Raw genomic sequence first — 27,059 nt, 5'->3', positions numbered from 1 at the left:
TTAAATACAATGTTTCACAGTCAGGCTCATTAATCTTCAGCTAAGAAGCATATGACACAACAGAAATTAACAGCAAAGATGTAGAGTTCAGTTTTGTCCCATTGTTTCCTGACTTGCGTATTTACAGTCTCCATACAATTTAGGACAGTCTCCAGGTTGCCCTAAGGTTATACATATTTTTTTTCTGACGATGGCTAGGGAAGCAACAACAATAATTTTTTATATCAGTGACAAGGTTACTTATTTAGGAGCGGGTATGCCAGTGCCGCTGGACTATGACTTTCTTTCTCTCATCTACTAAAATTACAGTGTCCTAAGTGCTCTTCCATACAGCACCATTACGGATCTCCTGAAGAGAAAGTTTTATAGCAAGGATTTCTTCTTTCTGTAATTATGCTGTTTCCTTCCTGTTATTCTGTAAGTAAATCTGTGATTTTAATATTAATCACAGAATCTGACAAAAATTTATGTTGGAAAGGACTTCTCGAGCCACCTAATTCAACCTTATGCTTAGAGTGGGGCCAACTTAGACATTAGACCAGTTTGCTGAGGGCCTTGTGCAGTCAGGTTTTGAAGACCTGCTGGCTACAACCTTGCTAATGCAGCCTTGTATTTAGTTAGCCTTCATTGCTACAATGGTGAACTTCCAATTTCTATTTAGATTGCTGACAATCAGGGCCTCTAGTTACTTCTTTGCAGATCTACTACCTAGACAGTCCCCATCCTACACTGCTGCATGGGACTATTCTATCCTAGCTGCAGGACTTTTCCCTAATTTCTGTTCAATTTCATGTGGCTTCCATTATCAATTGCTTGTCTAGGTATCTCTGAATGGCAGCCCTGCCCTCCAATGCATCAACCACTATCCAAATTACTGTCATCCACAAACCTACTAGGCACGTATTCAATCCCATTGTCCAAGTTGTTGATTAAGATGTTAACAGGATCATCCCAAGCATCAATCCCAGAGGAACGCTACTTGGAATTTTGAACTGTTGACTACCACTTTTTTTTTCCAGCCACTGGAAGCTCCAGGTATCCTACCCCCATATTGCTACATATGGTATAATATAATATACTGTTGTTGAATCACAAAAGGAAAAGACAGGAAGGAAGCAAACAACTTATCAGCTATAGGTATGTGAAAAAGTAGTATTTTAAAGGGTTAACTATATCTTTAAGAATCATACTGTGATTTTTTTCAATCCCTGATTCACTAATAGGAATTTTATGACATCTTTCTACCTTCATCTTTCTTCTGCTGATCTTCTTACATGGATAATCCATGCATCCCTAAATGCATGGATTCCTTAAAATATGCATTTTGTTTAACAACAGCTAAGCATGCTTTTGGAAAACTGCAACCAGATAGTTTAAGTAGCCAGGTAATCTTTCCTGGTGCATATAACAGACAAGGCTATTTCCAACACCACCTTCTTTTAAAGCCACCTGCTACAAACTGTGGACTAAGCTCTATCAGATCATTTTCAGTTTCACTGCAAGAGAAGGAACCAAGTCTTCTTAGCAAGGAAACATCAGAACCACTGCAAGCATCACTGCCTTAAACCAGATGCAAGACACTTTATTCACACCATTGTTCCCACAGTACTTACCCGCTAATATATCATGCCTTGATGATCAGAAAAATGAAAGGAAAAAATAATTTATTTTAAGGTGAGTAAACAGAAAAAAAAAAGAACCCAACTTCAATCAACTTATAGGTATCTGGACATTGGAATCAGAGGGTAAGGACACTCTTTTGTTTTTTATGTTTGTGCTACTGAGTTCAGACAGTGTGGAGAAGAAAACTGAGAAAAAGATGCCTGAAGGATGGTGAAACTGGGATTTGGCAGCTGTCAGAGGGAAAGAACTGAGGTCACAAGGAAAAGCTAAAAGCTTCAACAGACATAATCAAGTCATAGATGCATACGTGTCTGTATGTGTATAAAATACATTATGTCACCATCAAAAAATTATTGTAGAATATAATAGTACGCTAACTTCTACTGTGGCAGTTTATTTCTTCATTTACAGATAGAAAAACATGAAGAAACTTTGCCAAAGCAAACAAACTGTAAGTGCAAATAGAGTTTTAAATTACATTAACATACTAGAAGAACATCTGGTACAAACACTGTCAACTTTCCACGCATTCTTAGATAAGTATTTGTGGTTAGTGTTTCAGCTGCACTGGGCTTTTTTTAAAATTATTTTTCTAATGAACTATGGTCACAGTTCATAAATGCTCAAAGAATGTTCTCACAAAATAAATAATCATGAATAAGCTCTCAGTCTAAATTTCTCACCCCAAACACTGCTTTGCAGTGCATCTTCATGTTTAACTCCCTCATCTGCAACTGTGCTGTTAGCTTTTGTGAAGATGGTAAGTAAGCTGTTTCTATACAAGCTACAAATTACTGCTTGTAATCCTCTAATTCACTGGTAAAACAGAATTAAAACATGAAAATAAAATAATAATCTGATAAACAACAGCAAGTAAAAACATGAAGTACTACCTTTAGTAAAAATACCAAGATACTAGCAATGACCAGCACAAATTGGGCTGGTGCTCACTATGGAACAAAGATCTGGAGGAAGGCAAACCATGTATCACATATTTGCAGACCGAATAGCCTAGATAGTCTGTGGTACTACTGTTAGAAGGACATAATCAAAACACTTGTTATAGATTACTAGGATCAGAAGTATAGCCTTTACAATAACTCTGACGTAGCTTATACTCCAGTTGCTGACATAGACATTAAGATTGGCAGAGGTTTCTGCACCAATAAAACATGTGGACCAAGAAAAATATATTAAATGATCTCAGGTTTTTCTTAATTATAAGAAAGTCAGTCAAATTGTATCTTACAACAGTTTACGTCTACTTCTCACAAGTAGAAACATTTAAGTTGTTTTTAAAGAATGTTAATCCCAAATGAGGAAGAATGTTTGATTTTGCTATAAATACTTTGAAAATCCTAATTTTATTCTGCCACTGTTGTTTGGTGTCTATCAGACTGAGGTCAGGACATTCTCATGGCAAATTTCAAATTTTTACTTTCTGTCCTCATAGCACTGTTGGCAGGATCCTGCAAGGTCCCTACAGAATTAAAGTGATGCTCTGCTGAGTGATTTTTTGAGCCTGAAGTGTGAATTCCATAGTTTGCATGAACTACCTACACCTTTCCGCTGCCAGCTCTGATCTTGCATGCCAGTGCACATCAATCCCAACTTGCAATACTCTGAATATTACAGTCTTTGGCCTATTCTGAACTGCGCAAAACCACTGTGCTAAAATACATGATGATTCCCCAGTGTCCACAAAACTTCATATTGGACAGAAAAGACAACAATTTAATTGTCCAGTTGTTATCAAGCAAATGACAAAAGTCTACAGATACACAACATAAGGCTAATAATCATTTACTGTTTTAAGATCATTAAGCTTCTGTTCCTCATACATACAAAACTGATCAACAGTTCATCATAATTTTAAATCATTTTTGTTGACTATACAGATTAATAAGCCACCTTTGTTCCTTCCTTATTTATTCTGGAAAATATATTCTAGTCCTAAAACATACTGAAGTGCTTTACTTCCACTGGTGACCTTAAGAGCTTAATACCTGCCCATACATAGTCCGAGGAAGTTCTGAAAACCCACCTAAAGATTTTAATTTTGGAAAATTCACATTTAAGAAGATACAAGATCCATATCTTTCATTAATAAATTTTCAAATGCAAATATATTGTTTATGCACTTACACATTCCTCTATGATGTATTCTTATGAAAAGTTTTTATAGGTTATATCTTTTATATGCTATTTCAGAAAGAAAAACAACATTTATAATACATTTACTGAAATTAAAAAAAAAAAGAATATTCTTTTGATGTTTACTGGATCAAGCTCTGCAGAATAGAAATATGTTACCAAAAAGTCAAGGATTCTTAGCAAGATAAAACCAGGATAACGTTAAATATTGATACTCAGATGAACCATATTGGTCATAGTAGTAAGGCAAAATCTGGCAAAGGAAAATTAAAACTATTGCTGGTATGTATATTACCAATTCCCCATACAGATGTTTGTGGGCTAGAGACAGAACTTAGCCATAAAGGATGGCAACTGATCCTGTAGCAGAGGTACAGCTTTTCATTACTGTTTCTTTACTCCTGCGGTCATTGGATTTTAGAAGTAAAAATACTTACTTTCCACCTTAAGGGAAAATAACGTTGCTTGACTAAAACGTTCCCTTGGGAAAGAAAAACCAAACAAAAAACAATGGAAAGTTTTCCTTAATGTTTAACTTGCTGACCAATGTTACTGGTTACACTATGTTTGAAGTGAAATGAGCCTTTCCTTGGCTATGCTGACTGTCCCATACCATCAGGAGATCCAAGAGACTGGCAGTGCCTGCTTATTGTTCATTTGCAGCACGGGACTATTCACTGGGTTACTAAAGCAATTTTCAGTTCACACCCTTTTCTAAATTTAGTCTATGCCAGCTCCAGGACAGTAATACAGATTAGTTGCAATGATATATCAGAGAAGTTCCTGCAAATACAAAGGTGCAAAGCTTATTAAATTTTATCTTTGAAGGACTATGTATGATGTGATACAATTATGACTGTCAAGGTGTAAGACTGAATGGAAGAAAGTTTAATAAACCTACTTTCTGCTTTCTCAAGAAAAACGGATATGCACAGATGATATAAACCCACCTTGCTATAACCACAAGGTTAATACAGTAGTTATCTACCAATATTTCATCCTGCAAATGAAACAAATTCCACATCAGCTTCTGAAGCAAAATACTATTCCTGAAATTTTCCATAAAATGGTACAAAGACAAAACAAAGTACAATTCCATGGCCATTATACTAAGTGGGTTTGCAGACTCAAAGAAGTTTCAGGAAATTTAAACAGATGCTATAACATGTTGCTTAAATGAGTTTGCACAACACAATAATTTGGACTGGACAATGTATTACACAAGAGAAGTATTGGTAAGAAAGGGATATATACATTTTTTGCAACAGAAAAGGTGAGATACTTCATCATTTGTCAGAATGGTACTAGCTGGGCAAGAAGTACCAAGTTAGGAAAAAAGCTTTTTATTCAAAGTTTTGGTCCACTTTTCCATGATACTTTACTGCCTCCTTTTCATACTTTTAAATAGTACGTAATATTCTATTCAGTTTGTTATTAATTTGAAAAAAAGAACAGTTCTTAAACCTTGCTGTACTTTTAAATGGTTAAGCAGTACCAAGAGCCTCAAGAGGGATTTCGTTAAATACATATTTTAGGATTGACTTACCTATAAAAAAGTTTTAACTTGCTCGCTTTAAGCAAACAAATTTCAAATATCCTCAGATGTTCCTAAATTGTTTTTATATTCTAGGCAGACTATAAAAGTGTATGTGTAACACAATTACTTGGTCTAATTATAATATACAACAGAAATAGGCTGTTCTTGAGATTCTCTGCAAAGAGTTAATTTAACCTGTCTTATGATCACAAAATGAAAGACTGATGTGGGTTAAGTTTTTCTTTTGCTCAAAAGTTTTAAACATATAAATTCAAAATGCTCTTTTTTTTTTTTTTTTTTACACATTTTCTTTTGCACATTCAAATGGGAGAGAAGGAGACTTTATAACTGTACTCATTTCAGTACACTGACATATAGTTCACATGAAGTAACAAAGATTCCCTACCTTGATGGACTGACTGTAAGGTCCTATGCTAGCAGGTGCCCAGTGGGAAATGCTCTGTACATGCATGACCAGTTTTTCATCACGTAACACATCATCTGTTGCAGTGTCATACTTATGTGTAAGGCAGTCAATGCAAAACAGTATTCCATCAGGTAACAGGGTTTCCACACATACTCTGAAAACACAAGACAATTATTTTTTTTCAAACAGAAAGTTTGCTTGCACCAAGTTTCAGCATTTATTTTCCATAGTTTTTTCGTTTGGATACTATGTTATAAAATTTTGTCAGGAACAACAACAACAAAAAGCTATGGTATCGCAATACCCTGCTAGCATTTACACTGTTTTCTCCTCTCCAAATAATGATCAGCTTCAGACTTCCAGCAAGATAATCTCCATTATGAAGGAGAAACTAGCACCATATCCAATGTCTTATTTCCATTTGGTTGTTTTTATAATGTGTATTACTTTATTAAGAATACATGAATTTTTTATTAAAAAAACCTTGACCACAGAACTCTGGCAATGCCAGATAAATTATGCTAAGCAGCCTTCAGACTGAGTGTATCATTGTCATATTCTTACGTTCATGCATTTTTCACTGAATCTCCTTCCAATGGTTGGACTAGAGGTTCAGGTTCTAAAAAGCAGCAGCTTATTGTTCCTTTACACGCTTCTCACATGTTATCATGCAATACTGAGCATATTTTTCTGTTATACCTCAAACTGCATGACAGACACACACTTATGACAGGACTGAAAACCTACTTAAGCATTCATTTAAAAAGTTCATTTTTGTTTGCTCCAAGGAAGACTAAGTGCCAGCATGGACAGACAGACAGACGGTCTGTTGCATGTGGCCAGTGAAAAAGCAGGGGATATACGGGGGGAAATCATCATTTCAAAGCCTGAAAAATAATTATATTTGCAGTCCATGCATAAAAAAGTCATTTAGCTCCCAGCAGGAATCCAACAAAAAATCACTTGTTCTCTTTACATATCATATAACATAATCTTACAAAATTCTTCTCATCTTGCTTATTTCTTCCAAGAAAACTATTTTTCTCCCCTCCTCCCACATGCAAATACAGTATTTTTTCTTCATTACCACCATCATAAGCATGGATGAATGGATTTTCTGCTTGGGCTGGTAAATTTTCAAGACAATTTTGCAAATTTAGTGCAGATCCACACCCTTGAGTCAGTGCTTCCAGCATACTGCTTGTGAGAACTCCCACAACCAGGTCTCTGTGCATAATGCAATGATGCAGCCATGCAAACTGCTGTATAATTTTTTCTTCTGGACAAAATGCAACATAAATCTGTTTGTTCCATAAATATAATCATAAAAAGCCATTTTCCTGCAACTTCCTAATCTTTCTACATGTTATTTTAGTGATGGAAGACTACGTGGCTCACTATGCAAATGTGGAGGCTTAAAACATGCAGCAGCATGAGAAATGAAGGAAGCTAAATCAGGAGAAGTGTCATAAAGAGAACTTAACATACATAGGAGTGGAGATTCATTTTGTGTAGTTTACAGCTGGGACTAGATCCCTCCTCTGAAGGCACACACAACCAATACTCCATCCCTCTGTGATTTAGTAATCCTGGCCTGCAATCAGCATTTGAAGAAGCTTCTTCCTGCCCTCTTTTAGTCTCTTCTGACACCCAGACAGTGTAGGAGAATGTGAATCTATGATGATATACATTATCTTAACAATGTCTTTTAACTATTTGTCATGCTATACTTAAAATTCACATGCCTATACTACACTTCATATTTTGTAATAAGAGTATCAAATATAGTATTTTACATTAGAAAATTGCTAAACAGTTGGTTTTAAAAATATGAACAAGACGTGAGGTCTGACCTCACAGTTGACCCTACTTTGAGCAAGGGATTGGACTAGATGACCTGCAGAGGTCCCTTCCAGCCTGTATTAACCTATGAGCCAAGTTGAATTTTTCAAGCTATGGCAGTTCTGCATACTGAGCATATTATCTCAGATACTTAAGAATATGAATTACTGTAATAAGGAACAAGCCCTTTTGACAAAGGCAGTAAATTTTACAAATGGAAAATTAGCATTAACACACAACTTTAAAAAAAAACCAGAACAAAAATTTCATGGGCTAGGTGTTTGTTATCCAGTTTCCAATGGAAAGAAACAAAACAACCAACACACCCAAATAACACAGGAATCACATACTGCATACCTAGACCATCAAGCTGTTTCATTATGTCAGAGGTGGACTTGGATGCAACGTTTAAAATTCTGTACAACAGATATTTAAAAGCTGTGATTTGGGGATCTATGAATGAAAGTGTTAGCATCAGAGTATTCAGAAGTCTGAAATAATTTCTTTTCATACTTCCATTCTTACTGAATATGTAAGTGCAGCTAAGCTACTCACTAATAATCATTATCTGATGGAAACACAAGATATTAAGAACAACCACACTGGATCAAGCCAAAGATCCATCTAGTCCAGTATTCATCTTCAACCACAGCCAAGCAGGGGAAGAAAAGGAACAGAGTAAGTAGATATTGGTACTGTCTTGAAACAACTCCCAGTATCTCATGATGTGCATCTCAGGCACATCCTCAGCTAACAATTTTGCTTTTGTATTTAACAAAATAAAGAGAACAAGGTGAATAAGGTTTGTCACAAGGACCTAGAAGGTTCCAAACCTCATCACTTTTAGGAAGACTTAATAATGATTGATAGTAAGGCTTCAGCAAGGCTTTTGACACCACGTACCATAACATACTCATAGAGAAGCTGTTGCTGTATGGGCTGGATAAGCAGACAGTGAGGTGGATTGAAAACTAGCTGAATGGCCAGGCACAGACGGTGGAGAGTAGCGGCACAAAGTCTCACAGGTGGCCAGTAACTAGCGGTGTACCCCGGGAGTCTATACCAGGCCCAGTCCTATTCAACATCTTCATTAATCATCTGGATGATAGGGCAGAGTGTACCCTTGGCAAGTTTGCAGAAGATACAAAACTGGGAGGAATGGCTGATATGCCAGAGGTTTGTGTTGCCATCCAGATGGATCTCAACAGGCTGGAGAAAAAAGCACACAGGAACTTCATGAAGTTCAACAAGGAGAACTTGAAAGTCCTGCACCTGGGGAGGAACAAACCCATGGTCCAGTATATCCTGGCGGCCAACTGGCTCAAAGGTCCAGAGAAGGACCTGGAGGCTCCTGATGGACACCAAGTTCAACACGAGCCAGCAACGTGCCCTTGTGGCAAAGAGGGCTGGTGATATCTTGGGCTGCATTCAGAGGGGCGTTGCCAGCAGGTCAAGGGAGGCAAAAAAACAAGAAAAGCAAACAAAATCCCACCAATACAGAAGAGTTGTCAGTTCAATCAAGTCACAGAGGAGAACTGAGACTTGCAAAAATGTATTATGCTTCTGTAAGTCTATTTAAGGGGAGCATTTATAAACCTTATGGTATATATTAAGGCAAAAATTTCTGACCCTAGTGTTTTTCAGTTGAGCAGACCTGATGTGATTACTCCAAAAGGCAGCAAAAGTCTACTTCTAAGTCTGTGAGGCACAAACATTTGGACAAAAGCTTCATAAATATGGTAACAATAATTCGGTATATTATAGTGTATCATAAATATACTATAGCAGTAGCATAAATATACTATAGCAGTAGTCTAATCCTACCTTGCTGGTGGACACAAATCAAATTGTGTCACATAAACTGAATTTATAACACTGAAATCTTTCATGCTCTTTATATACAGATGAACCAAAATAATATCCTTCAGTTTCAATCCCTCTGAAGTCATATTAGCTGCAGGATAAAAATAATATAGCTGTTAAAGACAGAATATTTTAAATGTGTGTAGAAAGACAGCATAGGCATCCTGGTTTCATTCAGCAAAATCAACTGGTAATAACCTAACAGTTGTCTAAACATGACTGAAGGCTTTGCAACATATTACCTTTCCCCACATAATACCCATTTTTTTCATGAAATGCTTTCTCATGTTAGTTTTCCAAATATACAGAAACAGAATATGAATAAATTTTATCCACCCTGAGCAGTGGTGAATTCTTGCCTGAAGAAAACATATCATGCATTAATGCGTATAGAGATATGTAACAGTCCGAATTCCTTGTATATGTAAGTTTTATTATCTCCTATTTTTTTTATTTTCAGCCTATGACAGCTAGTAATCTATAAAGGACTTGGAATCACAAAAGTATAGAACTGGAAGGGACAATAAGGGGTCCTGTAGTACATCACATTCTTCAAAGAAAAGATCAGATATTTATATAGTATTCCACAGGGATGCTTGTCTAAGCTGTTTTTAAAAACCCTCACTACAATAATAATCTCCGCATAAACAAAGAGTTATAAACGGCAAGACAGACAATGGGAAACAGAAGTGCCCACAGGAGAAATGAAGGAAAGATGAGAGCAGAGGCAAGTTCAAGCAGACAGTTAAAGAAAAGATACTGGGAAGTCATGATCATCTGAATGTGTATGCAAGAAGATTCCAGTCATAGCACTTAAGGAGAATGTATTACTCTTACATAGTCAATACCACAACAAGACACGTGAATCAGCTCTGCAGTTTGGACCCTTTGTAACTCATGAGCAACAGAAACTAAATGAAGACAAAATCTTCTCTGAATACAGAACATATATAATAACAGTCCCATGTGACCTAACTTAAACGAGCTATGTAAAGTTCTTCTCAGTGTAGCTTTGGGGATCTTGTCCTTTAATGTTACAGTGTGTACCTGTATATACTTTTATATTTGTTTTCAAGTGGAGAAGTACAAGAGTATAAAGACAATCTCTGTTGGCTGTTGCTTCAGTAAGAAACAAATACTTTTTGTGTAAAACTTTTCTGTGCTTTTAAAGACAGTTCAGGAGTTGGCACTCTTCCATAAAGGTTAGTTTGGTCACACCAATGCTGAATTTTGCTCTAAATGTCTCAGATTTACTTAGTCATACTGCTATTAGTGTTGGCAATCTGAAAAGGGGAATTGTCACTGACAGAAAAGGAAGTGTGCACTAAGTGATATAAAAGATTATATAGCAACTGACATAGAACTACTATTAAGTCAAGATACATCTCCAGAAATATCAGCTGAGAAATTAGCACACAATGATAATTCTGTCCAGAAATATGTATGTATTTGAATGCTGCCTGATAGCAATCTCTAGGTCAATACCAGCTGCTATGTCACCAGTCAAGGAGGAAACAAGGACATTTTTCAAATTTCCAGCCAGCATTTTAGTCAAGAAGAAAGAGTTTTGGCCTGCAGTTAAAAGTTCTGCAGCATTATATAGAATACTGGAGGGGAAAAAAAAGCCCAAACTGACACCCCCATCCCCCCTGCCCCAGTCTAAATTTAAAATGCATAAGCCAACAAACTAACTCTAACTTGTGGACATATAACAGTATTAGAGCAAATTGAAGGCAAGAGATTTGGATAAATTTGTAATTTCTAGCTTTATTTTAAAAAATCTTCTTAAAGTAAGTAAAAGTACAATATCCTTTTCCTCTGCAAGAATTAGAGGAACGATTGGAAATAGCTTGCCCCTAGCTTGTAAGCAGAATAAAACTGACCTCCCAAAGCACTCCATCTAGCGGAAAGGCATAAACAAACTAGTTACCAACCCACCACTTGGGTTCTTGACAACAACTCTTACACAGCACATCTCCAGGATGTACAGGGAAACCATACAGCCTTTCTGTCTAATTTCAAGCCATTCACCGCTCCTAAGAATTTATATAATTAAAAAGTCAGGTGAGACTCATCCTTACTTAAGCAAAACTGCCTAAAAAGAACTGACCCAAAAGGTAATATCGGCTGAAGTACAGCTTACTTTTTTTAAATGGGTTATCCAGGATCCATAGGCTAAGAGCCACAAAAGATGGTATGCAAACTGTCTACAGGAAGTAGCATTTTAAACTAAGTTTTCATGTAATAACAATCTATGTAGTTCCCTTCAAGCCTCTGGAACTTTGCCATGGTACAGCTGCACAAGAGTTACTTCATATATAAAGCACTGCAATCTCTGTCATCTTCCAATCATATTTAAAGAAAAGTTTAGCAAAAGAGTTTAAGAAAATAAATGTAAACAATAATGTACTGCATTCCCTCCCGTTCTTGGCTTCACAGGAGAATTCCATCCACTTTACAGAACAACCATGTTTCATAACATCAAGTAATAAATTTCCATTTCTGAATCCTTTTGGCAGCACTTATCTGCTTTAGAGGTGATTAAATCAATTAACCCAGCAAAGAGGTTAAAAAGACTGTGCTTATGCCATTCTCACAGAACTGTATAGATCGTGAGTTCAGAAAAAGCCTTGTGCATATTTGCAGATCAGTTAAGTTCTCAGAAACAAATCGTTTCTTTTGCCGTGACAGAACCATAATTCATTCAGTCTTCCACACCCACTTCCAAAAAGAGAAAAACAGAAGAAAATGTGAGAACTGGCATTTTCTACCAAGGATCAGAATATTACCACTTTTTTTTTTACTATAATACAGCTAATGCAAGTAATTTGCTGAAAGCAATAGGCTACTGTACTAGTCAAAGACACATCTTTTTTAACAGATGCTAAGGCAAATTATATAATGTTTGTACTGGCAGATTTCCATTCAAATATAATGAGAAGATTTACACTAAATACTATTGTCTTTTACTAGACGCTTGATCACATCCACCTTGCTGATTTCCAAGCAATCGAAAACTAGCTTAATGATGTTCTACAAAGTACAACTTCTTTGCTTCTGAAAAAAGTTCTAGGGTTTATCATCCTATATTCAATTATGAATACTCAGCAGCCCATGCAAAAAAAAAAAAAAGATTTTACAGGACAATACCTCACACAAATTCGTGAACAAGAATATGAGCCTACCCATTTAGATACTAAAAATTATTTCAATATTTATGAATGAAAAGAAGCCTGTGTAAACATGCTTTATTTAAAATTTAGAATGAAAAAAAATATGAAACAAAAATGTTCACATTTTATTTTATATGTCAGTATCTTGTAAGAGGGGGATGGATAGTAAGGGACCTGGATTTCATGATTCCCAAGATAGCAATGTCTCCTTTACATTAAGAATATAAATGAGATTTACTGCTACTGACCTAATCCTAGATGCGAAAACGTGCAACAGCTTTCTAGAAAACTTAATTTAAAATTATGGTAGCTACAAAAGTGCTTTAGCAAGTAGACAGCATCCACAGCACACATGCACACTCACACACAGTATATATTGCAAGAAAGCTATAAAACAAGTTATAAAGTGAGTAAGTACTGTGGAAATAGTGTTGTTACAGTGATATGAACACTACTCTGGCTTTCTAGGGTCTTCAAAAGCCAGTCAAATTATGATGTGTTCAATATTAAAGCTGGCAGTCTTGATATCAATGATTCCAATCAAATACAAAATGCAATGGCAAACTGCCAAGCACAACATTTAAAGTTATAAAACCATACGACAATACAGATTCTTACTTAATACCATATTAAAAACAGTATAGTTAACAGTAGATAATGCATTAACTGAATAAAGCACCTTGGAGAGAAGAAAATGCTTCCCTTGCTGCCTCTTGAGCATTTTTGCCTTTTGATGGAAGGAAGTGGGCAGTGATACCTGAAAACCACTGGTAACCACTTGGGGATTTTCCTGAACTTCCAAACACCTTGGCTATGGGAAATGAAGAAAAGCACTGTGATTATAATAATGAAGGATTTCAGATTAACCTAGAATATATTTTAAATTGTTTAAGCAAGAAGAACTTCTACAGAAAAATATTAAAAAAAAATCACAACTGTAAAAACAGCTTCAAAAAATATTTACAGACAAACAGATATAAACCAAAAACTTAAAAGTACGTGTGCTGGTAACAAAGCTTCCAAATGCTACTTGACAAATCCTTCTCCAACACTGCCTTCAGAAAATACACCTGCAAGTAGTACTTAGCTGAGAATTTCAGTACTTTCTTTCCTCCTTTCCATTTTTGCTGACCTTTTACAATTTCTCTACCTGTTTTGATACAGACTTGGCACAAGACATGACACTGAAAAGCTAAAATTTTCAAAATAATCTAAGTGACACAGGAACAGATTTTCAAACTTATATGCCAAATTTTAGTGGAAGTTAGGTATTTAACCTGGTTCTGATCATATTAGCAAATGCATAACGTGTTTAGATTTTTTTTTAACATCCCACCAGGCACTTACCCATATTCAAGAGCATAAATACCATTCAATATCAAACACTGTTATGTTATGAAACTTAATTTTCAGGAAAAGTTTACTAATCTTTGGGTGTAGGGTAACAGTGATGCTGTGGTAATTCAATGAGGTACCAATCTATGGAATCGGGTTTATCTTGCATTAATCGCCTCATGTTTGAGGCAGTGCTAGTATCAGGCATATGATTAGTTACTGCAGCTCACCTAAGAGACAGTAACTTGCTAGGCTGCTAAACTTGATCATGCGATCATGAATGTCACCCTGAGGTTGCTTGGGTGGGGAAAGACTCATACACTACATAAGCAGGTTGAACGGTTGAATTTTGTACTTCGTTTTAGAGTTTGCTTGTCTAGCTTCTGTTTAAAAACAGTAGAGTATCAGTACAGGTGTAATTAGACCTTTTAAATAAAACTCAATCCCTCCACTTGAATGATTATATTATAGTAATTTCATTCACACAAACAGAACGCATAAATGTGTGTTTTCTGAAAGAAAGAAGGAAAATGGGTTATGCTCCTTCTGTAAAATAACATGAAATTCATCATTACCAGAGATCTATTCATTCCTATCAGAAAGCTGCATTGTAGTATGAACTCTTTTTTTTTTCAGGCTGGTTATTAAAGGTCACGAACATTCTTTTCAGGAGTGTTCTTATAGTAATTTAACAGCATACTCCACCACGGCATGAAATATTCAATATTATTTTTCTAATGAAAGCTGTGCAAGACTCACTGAAATCCAAAGTATTATGTTTCGAAGACTTCCAGAGGACTAGAATGTTTTTCTGTGGTTCATCCTCTTCTGATGAAGGGAAAATATCATCATCATTGCAGCTTAGCTCACAAGAACAGCTATTGGCCATAAACATACCTGAAGATTCCCCCTGCTTGAGAGAAACATAAAATAAGCAAGTAAATAGCACGCCAAGCAGTATGAAATCAGCACATTTTATCATTCAAATTTTGGGTTTCAGTTACAAAAAATAATATAGCTCAATGGATACGTAAGCTTAGAACAATTCTTGGAAGAACAGCATTAGGATTTCCCACTATTTAGATTGCAGAAACTGGCAGAATACAATGTGCTCCTGTTGACATATCATATGGAATAAAAATGCAGACTTAGTAATAAATAAGGACAACAGATATGAAAAATTATGAGACTCAAGATAAGAGACAGAAAGAATACTATGATGAAGAAATGCTATTCCACAATTATATACAGGACCATTATGTATTCAAAAAATAGTATAAATTAAATGAAAAAGGGAACAAAATAGAAAAGTAAAAATTTGATAATTAACACTGTCACTAAACACATGAAACAGAGCAAAAGACTAACAAGAAAGTTTTAAAACTTTGTGCAACCTTGAATGCAGTCCATGTAAAAAAAAAAAATATTCTTTCTCTTCATCTCACAAAAGACCATCCTTTCCATCAAAGTCACCACACTTTGGAATGTTCAGAGTTTTGAGATACAGAAAAGAGCATTTCCCAAGATTTATACATCAAAGTATTTTCCTGACAAGGAAGGAAAATAATTAATGGTACCTTCTCTTCTTCCCAAACGCTTTCTTAGGCCTAGGAAGAAAAAACTACCCAGCGTACCTTTTAAAGCAAAATACATAGGCAGAGTGCATACTGACTAGTCTTCCAAAATTCTGTGTTCACTGTATTTTCAACAAGTCATGTAATTACAGCATACGTATATATATTTTTTTTATTTTTAGAGCAATCAGAACCCCTACTCTCTTCCACCTGATTTTCCAAGGCAGCCTAATCCACAGAGCATGTTGACTTTGGAATCACTACCTTGGCTAATACTACTTGTCTTCATCTAAAACCAATATGAATTATGACAGAATTTATCCATAAACCTGCATGCTGTAACTCCAGATTCTATTGATTAATTTTCTACTCAAAGGTCTCAAATTTCATATAGTGTCTAAACTAGCATTTTACTGTAGGCTTCTTAAATACTAAATTCACAGAAATGATGATAAAGCCAAATAAAGCAAGATAAAGAGTTGACAAAACATGAAGCCTTTGGCAATCCTTAAATATGGATTAGAAACTTGCTGAATATTCTTTTAGCTCACAAATTAGTGTACTATCTATAGAATTTCCATGCAAAATGTCTATGAAAAAGAATATTATTAACATTATACAGCAAACCACTCATAAGGTCATATGAAGTTTGACCCTCTGCATTCTCTGCTTTTTAACAATTGGATCTCATCAAGCTGTCAAACAAAATGGGACATATTAAAAATTACTAATCAAATTCGAATATAGACTTCTTCTTAAAAAGTAATTTTATTGCATTTTTTTCTTTTCTTTGGAAAATAAAACATATCTTATTGCAATTTCAAAAGTTTTCTCTCCATATTAAGGAAAAAAAAAGTGAGGGAAAAAAGGCAGAAAACTATAGTATGCATCAGAAGTCTGCAATAAGAACTCAGCATTTACATCAATATTTGACTTCACTGGAAAGAAAAAGGACCCAGTTAAGTTAAAGCAGTGTATTTGGAAATTCTCAGGAAAGGCTAAATTACAAAAAGGTCATTACCTGTGAGAGGAAAATCAGCTCTGCTGCCTCTAAAAGGGCTCAAGGGGAGTTTTATAAGCACTGTAAACACTAAAGCTATGCTCTAAGAGGGACTGATGTTCTTTGATTGGACCTCATTTTATTAATTCCTTCAAGAAAGGCATGAAAGTCAAGGCAATAATCTACTTTATGTGAATCAATTGTACATGAGAGGTTAAAAGAAGTCAACTAAATGTAACATAATAGCACAAAGATGAAAACTGCCATTTAGCACAAACACAACATGCATTCCAACATTACAATATACAAGCATCCAACAGCATCTATACCATTCCCACTCACTGAATTACACCTTCAACTACTGCTGTCGGTTGATATATTTTGCCATTATCCAGAGGGCTGCCTGATAGCCCCTGACCTTTCAGGTATGGTTTAGAAAACAAAGCAGCAGGAGCACAAATCTATAATTGAAATAGACCTTAAACTGGATTATGCTACAAGAACCAAGAAAATTCCATTTTTTCCTTTTTTTTTTTAAAGTTTCTATTTTTTTATCCATGAGACATTGCTTTATAGAAATATACAGACTGTATAGTGGCATGAAGTGCTAGAAGTGCTACCATTTCCTTCTTCCAAATTGTTGTTTTATTAAATTAGTTGCTTTCCCTGGCTAAGTTGTAACATCCATCATGAAACAATGAATTTGCATTGTAGCACGGGCATTCATTGACTACTAATGTAACATATACAGAGTTTGCACCTCTTGGTCCTAGCCCCCTGAAGAAGCATGCACAGACATGGTGAAATGAACGATACTATCACAATGCTGCTTTGGCTTTTGTTTTTACATTGCCTGGATTTTAACTTCAATATGGTGTAACAATCCATCACTAGGCAAAAAATATGTTAACTGGAAAGGGAAAAGTTCCAGCTTGCCCGTATGACAGCCACTTTGTTTCTGGGTTTGTTAAGTTTACATAATTACCCTTTAAGAGATCTCGAGCTACAGCTATCTTCTGTAGGTATTATTAGAGACCTGTAACCTCTCCATTCCCTAACCTGGAGGACTGAATTTACATGCTCTGCAAGTGAACATGAAAAGAGCGCCTATTCCATTTTTATGCTACCTGAGAAAATCGTTCTTTCAACTATGTTTCTAAACATGTTTTCTGCAAAATGTGCTTCATAAAAGATTAATAGGGATGTAGTGAGACTCACAGACTATATCACAACTGATTTGCTGTAACCCGCAGAACTCCCCTGTAGCTTTGTAATTTGTTAATATTACAAATATCCCAAATTGATGCTGCATGAAATTGTTGTATAATCCAGTCACATCCCTTTTTCCTAAATATGTCAATATTTTATAAGTTATTAAGCTTATATCAATAGTGCTTCACAGATATAGATAAAATTATACATCTGTGTTAATACACATACATAAGTAGCTGGTCAGTTGCAAAATTTTTGGAAATTACTAAGAAATACTAGGAATTCTATAATGTTTCTTACATACACCAAAACCCACAAAAATAATTATAGACTACTGTTGATTTCAATGCCTATGATACATCACAATGATTCGTTCAAGTTTGACTCCCACAATGCTCCAAACACATAGGTAATCAATCACTTTCTGCAGCAGCACAGGTGCAGGCTACAGCAGAAGTATTAGGTGTGGAACCTGGCACCAGAAGAACAACAGGCTCAATGCCAGCCTAACTAGAGCTGCCAGACTGTTTAGTAGCTATATTCAAATCTCATACAAATGTTGGCCTTCCATTCCTATCGACAGAGAAAGTAATCTAAGAATTTAAAACTTAAAGTTACAGACTGCCACAAACAGACTAACTTTCCCTGAATAATATTCTCATCACTTTAAAAACAAAAAAACCAAGCTTGCTATAATGACATTTTAATTAAATCTTACAGAACCCACTTTATCACATAACATTTTCATGTTACTTCACAGAAGCAATATATTTTCCCATTTGTTACACTGTTTCTCCCACACCCACTGTACATTGTGATACCAACCTAATTTTGGATCAGAGCCTGCATGCATGCATATGCTTAACTGTATTCACATAACTCATGTCATTGATGCAAGTGCGCTCAGAATGAAGTTAAGCAAATGCACGAGTGTTCCAAGATCCAAATTCTCCTGTTGAAAAAGCCTCAGAGCTAGGACTTTGACTGATAGAGCTGAAATTCCACGCTGTGGTCTTTTATGAAAACAACAGATTGCTGTCTTTAAAAGCTTACATCCTCCACTACAGAAACTGATACACAACACAATTCCAAAACTGATAGTTCTCCCACTGAGCAGCAACTAGGATACAGTGGGGCAGAGAGCTCAGAAGACGTAAGGAAAGACTATGATAATCTCTTTATTCTTTGTGGTGTATATTGATAACAGAACTCCTTGAAATAAATGTAATGAGAGAGACCACGTACATCTCCTTGCAGTATTTCAAGTACAATACACAGACACATAGGCTAGAAAGTCCTTTACTCTGAAAGACTTTCAAATAAAGTCTCTTCATTATGAAAAGAGAACAAAAACCTCTCTTTTCTCAGAGAACTGGACTGAATCTGCAATCAAATGGAGTAGAAAAAAATTCCTTTATTTATTATCTTAATGTTTGAAATAAATCAGTGTACAAAAAAAAAATTTTGCAGTATTCTGTACAAAGTTTTGAAAACATAACTACAAGGGTTATCTATATTCTTATGATGCAGAAGGGAAACTAAAGGTTACCTGGGAGAAGTATCATTCAATGATGAGAAAGTATTAAAAAAATGCCACCCACAATGCCACCAACGAAACATATTTTGCAACTTGAAATTCCTTCCCGTTCCCCCTGACATCACTTAAAAGTCTAATTCTACAGCTAAAGTCCTAAATGGAGATTAACTAAAATAATTCAGGCCAGAAAGGACTGGACAGAAACAGGCTACAAAGTTAAATCAAAGCTAACCTGCAGGATCATGCTTCTTTAGTACACAAGGCATGTAAGCATCTCCCAAACACCTTTTCTAACTTTTACAAATGTTTTTAAAATCATCTCCAAATTGACCTGTGAAATAGATTTGCTGATGTTTAACAGGGGTGGAACTGCTCACACTTCTGCATTGTGTTCTACCCAAAGAGGTGAAGATCTTTTATAAACAGGAAAACAAAAAAGCCTCACAATATCAGTTTATGATAGGTAAATATAATGCAATAGTATGCTACAAGAAAGAGCAGCAGCAGGCATGACTCCTGTATGTCTTACAGGCAAACAGGCTCCTTTCTTCTGCCAAGTGTAGAAAGAAAACTACATGACTCCCTCTAATTCCACACTATCTCTTACTTGAGGGGCTGCAGTTTCACGGCTTTTATTGTTTGATGTATGCTCCTTCTCACTGGAACTCGGGGAACAAATTATTCATTACTAAATGTGGGAAAGAGCAAAGCTTAAACCATGAATGATAGCTAATACGTTCACTTCTGTTATCAGAAGTATGTTCACATCAGCAGAAGCTCCAACAGCTTTAATTTCTGTTTCTGATCATTCAAAAGCCAACTCAACTTAACAGAATAACAGAATATTATAATATGAGGAAAATAAAAATGTTTTGCAAATTTGTTGTGCTGTCAAAGTAAAAGAATTTGTTTCACAGTTGTATTTTTTCCTAATTGAAAATATTAAAAATTAAATTTTTATTGAACACAAAAGCTGATATACTTGATTTAAAGATTCTGGAATATGCTTCAGAAATTGCCTCCCCCTCAACAAAAAACATTCTACATTTTAAATGTACAAAGTGACAGTCTTATTGGCAAAGTAACACCTTGATGAAGCTAGGTATCTGTATTATGTACATCACAGTGGTGACCTTGTTTTTTACCATGAAATAAATGAGGCATTCCTGAATTTTGAGCATTAGCGTTTTATTAGCATTATTATTTATTCTTAAAGTTTTTGTAAAATGCCTACAAAAAAGTTATCTTAAGCCATGTTTACCAAACTTATAACAATGTTTTCATAATAAAATCTTGTATTTATTTATCTCTTTAGCCTTTTCTGTATAACTGGTAATGAAAGAAAAGAGGGCGTGTTAAAAAAAAGTTTCAATTATTATTCAAGAACACATCTTGAAGCTGCACAGTAATGTATTAAACCAGAATAGTGAGTAAAATGTTATTTTCCCCCAGGCACAAGGGCTCATTTTGCTGCCAGAAACAATCTAAAACAAATTTCTACGCAGGCTTTGTAGTTAAACATGAAGAGATTTACCTGAAGAAAATGCATTATAGAGAAGGAAAGACAGCAGAGACTAAGGTACACTAGCTATAATTGCATAATGATTATAAAAGTCAATTCAAAGAATGTAAAATTAACACCTGTGGCACATAACGAAGATAAAATGAATATACAATAAAAGTTAAAAATATGTATCTCTCTCAGTTGAAATGATAACAAAACTGATGTCATAATACTTATTAGAATTACACATCACTGTGCAGTCTATTAATGGTTTCTACAAAGTGCTTACACAAGTGGCTACTTTTACACTTTGTTCATAATGGAGTATTTTTTGCCCAATTTTCAGTAATCCCTTGAAAGCCTGAAACTAAAATTAGTTCTCCTTCTAAAGCAGTTTTCCCCTGCGGAGATTCGTTATTGTAGGATTGGCTTTTAAGTGCTGAATTACTAACTGATACTTAAATTTTTTTGTAGGGCTTGTAAGCACCAAATAGTGAGAAAAAGTACAGTACTACAGGCATATCAATCTTGAAGGCATCTCTTTATCATTACGCAGTTAAACCTTACTAACTTAGTAACAAGTTATGCTCTGAAAGACTGACTGGTTTTCCATATTCATAACTTCTTGAAAACCTCGCTTATTTTATTGTGACATAAAATAATCTGTAGCCAAAAGATTCTAATGCTTTTCCTTATGAGAACCACTGCACAAAATAGACTATTTTTCTTTTAACTATACAAGACATTAGTTTATATACCAAAATTCAGAGCAAGCCTCTGTAAACCTTACCCCTTTGAGAGTGACAGCTTCGTCTACAATGGATTTGAAATATGATTTACTACAACACTGCTTGAAACTGTGAGGCTTTAACCAAATCTAAAACATCTACATAAGAAGAGGAAAAGAGCTTCTGAACAGATAAAAGTAAAATCTTGATTCTTATATAAAATGTTATGCATTTTAATATGATTTTTTGCCTGATTTATGTAAAGCTTTGTGTTTTTCATTTTCCCTAGCCTGTCACATTGTAGTGATGTATGGTGCATTTTAGCATCAAGTTTGCCATGAGCAATAAAGTCAGTGCCCCCAAAGAAATATTAATATATTATCACTCTTCCCCACCATGCCCTGCTCCCAAGTTTTCCTTTTTTCAGCCTATTTGGTTTTGCTTCACATAGTTAGTTGATATCCTTTTCACAGTCTCCCACACAAATATTTAATGTTTTATTTTTGACAGAAATCCCAAACTAGAAATTGACAGGATGAAATACAATTTACTTTCCAAGGCAAGAATGAGGCCATCGTGGAAGAAAAATGTACAGGTATTTTATCTGTTTGGAACAATAAAATTAAAAAAGAGGGGTGAAAAAAAAAGGCATGATCTATTGAAAGAAATTCAGGAAATGTAGCTGCTTGAGAGACATGAAATGTGAACTACCAATATAATAATGTTCTGTAACAATCCCTGCACCTAGAAGAGGTTCAGTGATCCTCAAAGTGTAGAGGGAAGTAGGAAGACCTATAAAAAGATGACTGCAACAGTAGTAGGAGGATCATAAGGTGCTCTCTTCAACAAAATACTAGCACTTATAGATGTTCAGGAGGAAAAAAAAATTAATTTTACCCATAAAATAATGAAAAATAGAAAAGTGATAACAAATACTAAGAAAAATAACTTCTGTTGTGACCTTCTTAGCTCTGCTCACATAAAAGTCTGCAAAATTTAAACCACTAGAGTTCCTATTCCTGTTCTGCGGTTTCTATGGAATCATAAGCTAAAAGAATGAATCCCAGTGAACTACCAATGATTGCTTTAAGATCTTTGACCAGGATAATCTCCTCAACATGATTTGAAGTAGTTCATTAGACGTATTTTTCATATGGAAGAGAAACCAAAAACCAGTATGTTTAAAACTTGAGCACTTGTGGGTCAGCAAGTTTTTAAATCATCCACTTTACATCAGAAACAGCAAAAAGAGATGCCACCTCCCAGCAAATCAACACTGTTCATACAGTTTCCTAATGCAGCTGTGTTCCACAGTGTGGCTAGCTGTACTACACGTTATACATGTGCTTGACTGAACCATGTTGGTTGAGCACCGTGAGGTTTCAAGATGAAAAATGCTACACAAATATACTACCTCCATTCATTCATTTGACACAAGGAAGCATTTGTGTTGAGTTTTTCCTTATCCTAAGTTCTGAAATTCAACTAAATATGTATATTGTTATTTCAAAGTACACCCACATGAGTATATATAGGTTCACTCCAAACTGTGACAAAGCAACATCGAAATAGAAAGCATGCATATAGTTTTAAAGGAAGATGACATTTGCAATCTACTTGCCTTATTCTCCAGGTGTAACTTTAAAAAATGAAGGTAGGCCACAGGTGCAAATGCATCAGCGGAATGCACAACCACCTTGGCTGAATCTCTGAAATACAAAATTCTTAGCATCAAATATTAGTATATAATTTTACATATAGACAATACTTAGTGGCTGTATAACACAGACTCCAAGGTAACTCACTGAAAATCCACTAATTTCTTATTTTTCATATAAATTAAGAAAAAATAGTTTGCTATATAAAATCACATTGTGGAACAACACATTATCTTCATTAATTTTCAATTTTCAAAAGGAATAAACTATACTTCCTGTGTGAGCTGTCACAGGCAGGACGCAGGAACAACCACATAACCACTGATGAAATGCAAAGAGGAAATTTGTTTTCATTACCTCGCCAACCAGGGGATCCCCAAAGCAGCACCTGGGCAGAGGCACACAAGCGGGGACGCTGGCACCACAGAGCTTGGTCCATGCTAGAGGATCACCGAACCTGCTGGTTTTGCCTATATTTCAGGGATTTGCTCAGGCGTAATTTACCACGGTGCTTTGATCTTTCCCACAGCAGGGCAGGAATCTCAAGCATGTTCGCTAGGGTGCCTCTAAGTCTATCACAGGCCTATGTTATCTAAACACAGATGTTCTACTTGTCCAACACACAAGGCCAAACAACAATTAGTATGATATATGTGTTTTTTGACACCCCAGCTGCAAGTCACTTGAGTGTGTTTACAATCCTCCTCGTCAATCTTCCATTATTTTCCCACACTTCCAGATCAGTATTGAGAGATTCAGCTAGCTGTAGTCTATGAAAGCGTAAACGACATTGTGTTTTACATTCTAGAGACTAATATGTAAAGCAATCTTTTAATTTCATCTACAGGAGATTTTTTAAAAGTCCATTCTTCTCAATTAATGCTCCAGGGATTAGTTCTTGAAGTATTAACAGCGTACAGTATTTCACGCTGAGAAACTGACTGATTCGACCATCTTGCATCTGATATTGAAGACTACTAGACACAACTTTTTAATGCCAAATGTGTTGGTAACAATGATAAACTTCCTGTGTGCTGATTCAAATTAGCTAATTTTAGTTTTCATTTTTACAGACACAATCTGTCACACTTTGATTCACAAGAGGCAGTATCTGTTATATCCATCTGCATGGTTTTACTACTTAAGAAAAAGGTAGCTCTAGGAAACAAACATCAGAAGGTGAGAAACTCAAAGAAAACATGAGAGAAACTCAGATGCAGTACAAGAAAATCTTAAAATTGTTATAAGTAAGGCTAAGGACACACAGATAATTTTCTTGAAACAACAGTGCCCTTGATACCTTCACAGTATTCAGTGAGATGAGATAGATTTCTAGTAATGCCACATAAAACGCATGTAAACTGGAAACAGTTGAAGTCTTGGACAGATTCCACTGACTTAATGGAAGTGTAAAATTAACGGAAATATCTGTTCTATAAAATGCATTTTAGGATTTAAAATAACAAAACTCCTAAGTAACCATCACTACATTGCACAATAACAATAAATACCTTTAACATAAGAAGCTCCACTTCCCTTTTAGTAAACTTTTAAAGTATTTTGATAAATAAGCCTTCAGCTTCTTTCTTGAGGGTTATTATCAAGATTCTTTAAGATTAAAATATCTTATTCTTTTAAGATATCTTAAAGATAGTCCCTTAAGATTAAAATCATTCTTTTCAAATGACCATGGTGTCTTCTAATTGTAACAGAAATAGGTAGAAAATAGCTTTGGAAATCTTTAGTAAGAGGAATACGTAATTAGAAATAATAAAAAGCAGACACCAAGACTCCAGTAGTACCTGGTACCTGGGTATCCTCAGTATCTAAGGACAGTCTCAATAAACATTTCTTGCTTGTTATTTAAGTCCTATATGAGGAAGTCTGGTACTTTTCAGTGATGCATTAACTACTTAAACCTAAATTAACAGAAAAGCTTGTATCAGAAAGGAAAAACAAAAATTTATGGTTATTACATGTATGTGTCTGTTGAATTTAAAGAATATCTACTAACTTGTCCTGGTTTTGGCTGGGATAGAGTTAACTGTCTTCCTAGTAGCTGGTACAGTGCTATGTTTTGAGTTCAGTATGTGAAGAATGTTGATAACACTGATGTTTTCAGTTGTTGCTCAGTAGTGTTAGTCTAAAGTCAAGGATTTTTCAGCTTCTCATGCCCAGCCAGCGAGAAAGCTGGAGGGGCACAAGAAGCTGGCACAGGACACAGCCAGGGCAGCTGACCCAAAGTGGCCAACGGTGTATTCCATACCATGGGACGTCCCATCTAGTTTAGGAACTGGGAAGTGGGGGGCAGGGAATCGCCGCTCGGGGACTAACTGGGTGTCGATCGGTGGGTGGTGAGCAATTGCCCTGCGCATCATTTGTACATTCCAGTCCTTTCATTATTGCTGTTGTCATTTTATTAGTGTTATCATTATCATCATTAGTTTCTTCTTTTCTGTTCTATTAAACCATTCTCATCTCAACCCACGGGTTTTGCTTCTTTTTCCTGATTTTCTCCCCCATCCCACTGGGTGGGGGGGGGAGTGAGTGAGCAGCTGCGTGGTGCTTAGTTGCTGGCTGGGGTTAAACCACGACATAACCTTTAAAAATATATTTAACTCCAAAGTAAAAGAAGCAGTCCTACTTGTATCCCTGCATGTTCCAATTCACTAGTACTGCAGAACAGACGCCAAGCGTTGATACCTACACTACCTGTTCAATAACTTTAGAATTTTTGAGTACTTATTTGCTGCTCAAAAAGTATTGCAAATATTAAGAGATCATAAATATTTCTTCTTCGTATGAAGTATATTCCTATGATGTACAGCTAACACATGGGTATTTGATGGGACCATAATAGATATCTAGTTTAATATGCCATTATTTCTCAGCTGATGGGTCACAACAGGTAGATTATGGGGTGCTGAAAATAGTATTACAATACATATAAAAGGAAAGTATTTTTTCCTAACTACTTCATTTTCTATCAGCCTCTCCATACATAATTGTTCTAACTGATAAAATTTGCAGTCTTGTTCAATAGTAACTGTAACAAATAGGTGGAAAGCAGAACAGTTTTGTTTGCGTCCAATGATGAATCACCAATTAAAAAAAAAAGTAAGTCCTGAACTTACACGTCATATGTAGCTTCAGAAATAGCAAAAAAACCAAACCCCAAAAACCAAAAAAAAACCCCAATAAAAAAAACCCCAAACCCACATGAAAAACAGAGATTAAAATGAAAAACAGTGATTTGAGAGACCCCAATAATTACATAAAAGCCATTTCATGCTGAAAGTCTGAATTTTGAGTAGTAACATGATTCATGTTTGATTATGATGGAAACACAGGAATTTTGCTGAGGAAGGTTTTCAGAAGACTTTAGGAAACAATAAAGAATAGCTGAAAAACTGTCCTAATTATCTGTTTTTTGAAATCATAATAATCTGATCCCTCAAGTCTCCTTGAAGATCTGGGAAATACCTAATCATTTTAATACACTCCATAATATTTTCACAGGACAAATATGACAAGTTAGAGCAAGTCTGAGAGTATAATCAGTACTCTCATTACATGATTATTTTTTCATGCTTACAGATTTGCTTTTAACTCCAAACCTAGAATTACAAACCCAAACACAGATCTAATAGTATGGTATAATAATGCAAAATTACACTTCCCAAATATTTCAAATATGCCAATTTATGCAAAAAGAAAAGAAAAAAAATCACACTATTCTGTGTTCCATAAATACAAATGGGCCTTTATCATAAGAGTAGATATTAGATGGCATTGACATAGATGAGAAATATATCTTTATGATTTGAAGAGGTGTCAATCAGTTGCACTTTAAATACCAGTGTAAGAAGGACAGGATATGCTTGGTACCTCT

The 27,059-nt window shown here is 35.4% G+C and overlaps 1 protein-coding gene across 1 annotated transcript in view; it reads right to left on the bottom strand.

Annotated features, from left to right (window-relative positions):
* DPH6 (diphthamine biosynthesis 6) overlaps positions 1-27,059 on the bottom strand; it is a 215,911-nt gene that overhangs the window by 112,070 nt on the left and 76,782 nt on the right. The window contains exons 8-12 of the mRNA XM_010574222.1: positions 23,131-23,218; positions 14,714-14,864; positions 13,299-13,430; positions 9,408-9,537; positions 5,721-5,895 (exon numbers count right to left, since the gene is read on the bottom strand). Of these exons, the coding sequence (XP_010572524.1) occupies positions 5,721-5,895; positions 9,408-9,537; positions 13,299-13,430; positions 14,714-14,864; positions 23,131-23,218 (676 nt within the window). The remainder of the gene's footprint in view (positions 1-5,720; positions 5,896-9,407; positions 9,538-13,298; positions 13,431-14,713; positions 14,865-23,130; positions 23,219-27,059) is intronic.

Source organism: Haliaeetus leucocephalus, unplaced genomic scaffold, assembly GCF_000737465.1.
Source record: "Haliaeetus leucocephalus isolate CR32 unplaced genomic scaffold, Haliaeetus_leucocephalus-4.0 Scaffold417, whole genome shotgun sequence".
In the NCBI taxonomy this organism is placed as follows: Eukaryota; Metazoa; Chordata; class Aves; order Accipitriformes; family Accipitridae; genus Haliaeetus; species Haliaeetus leucocephalus.
This window is presented reverse-complemented; position numbering and strand designations above follow the sequence as displayed.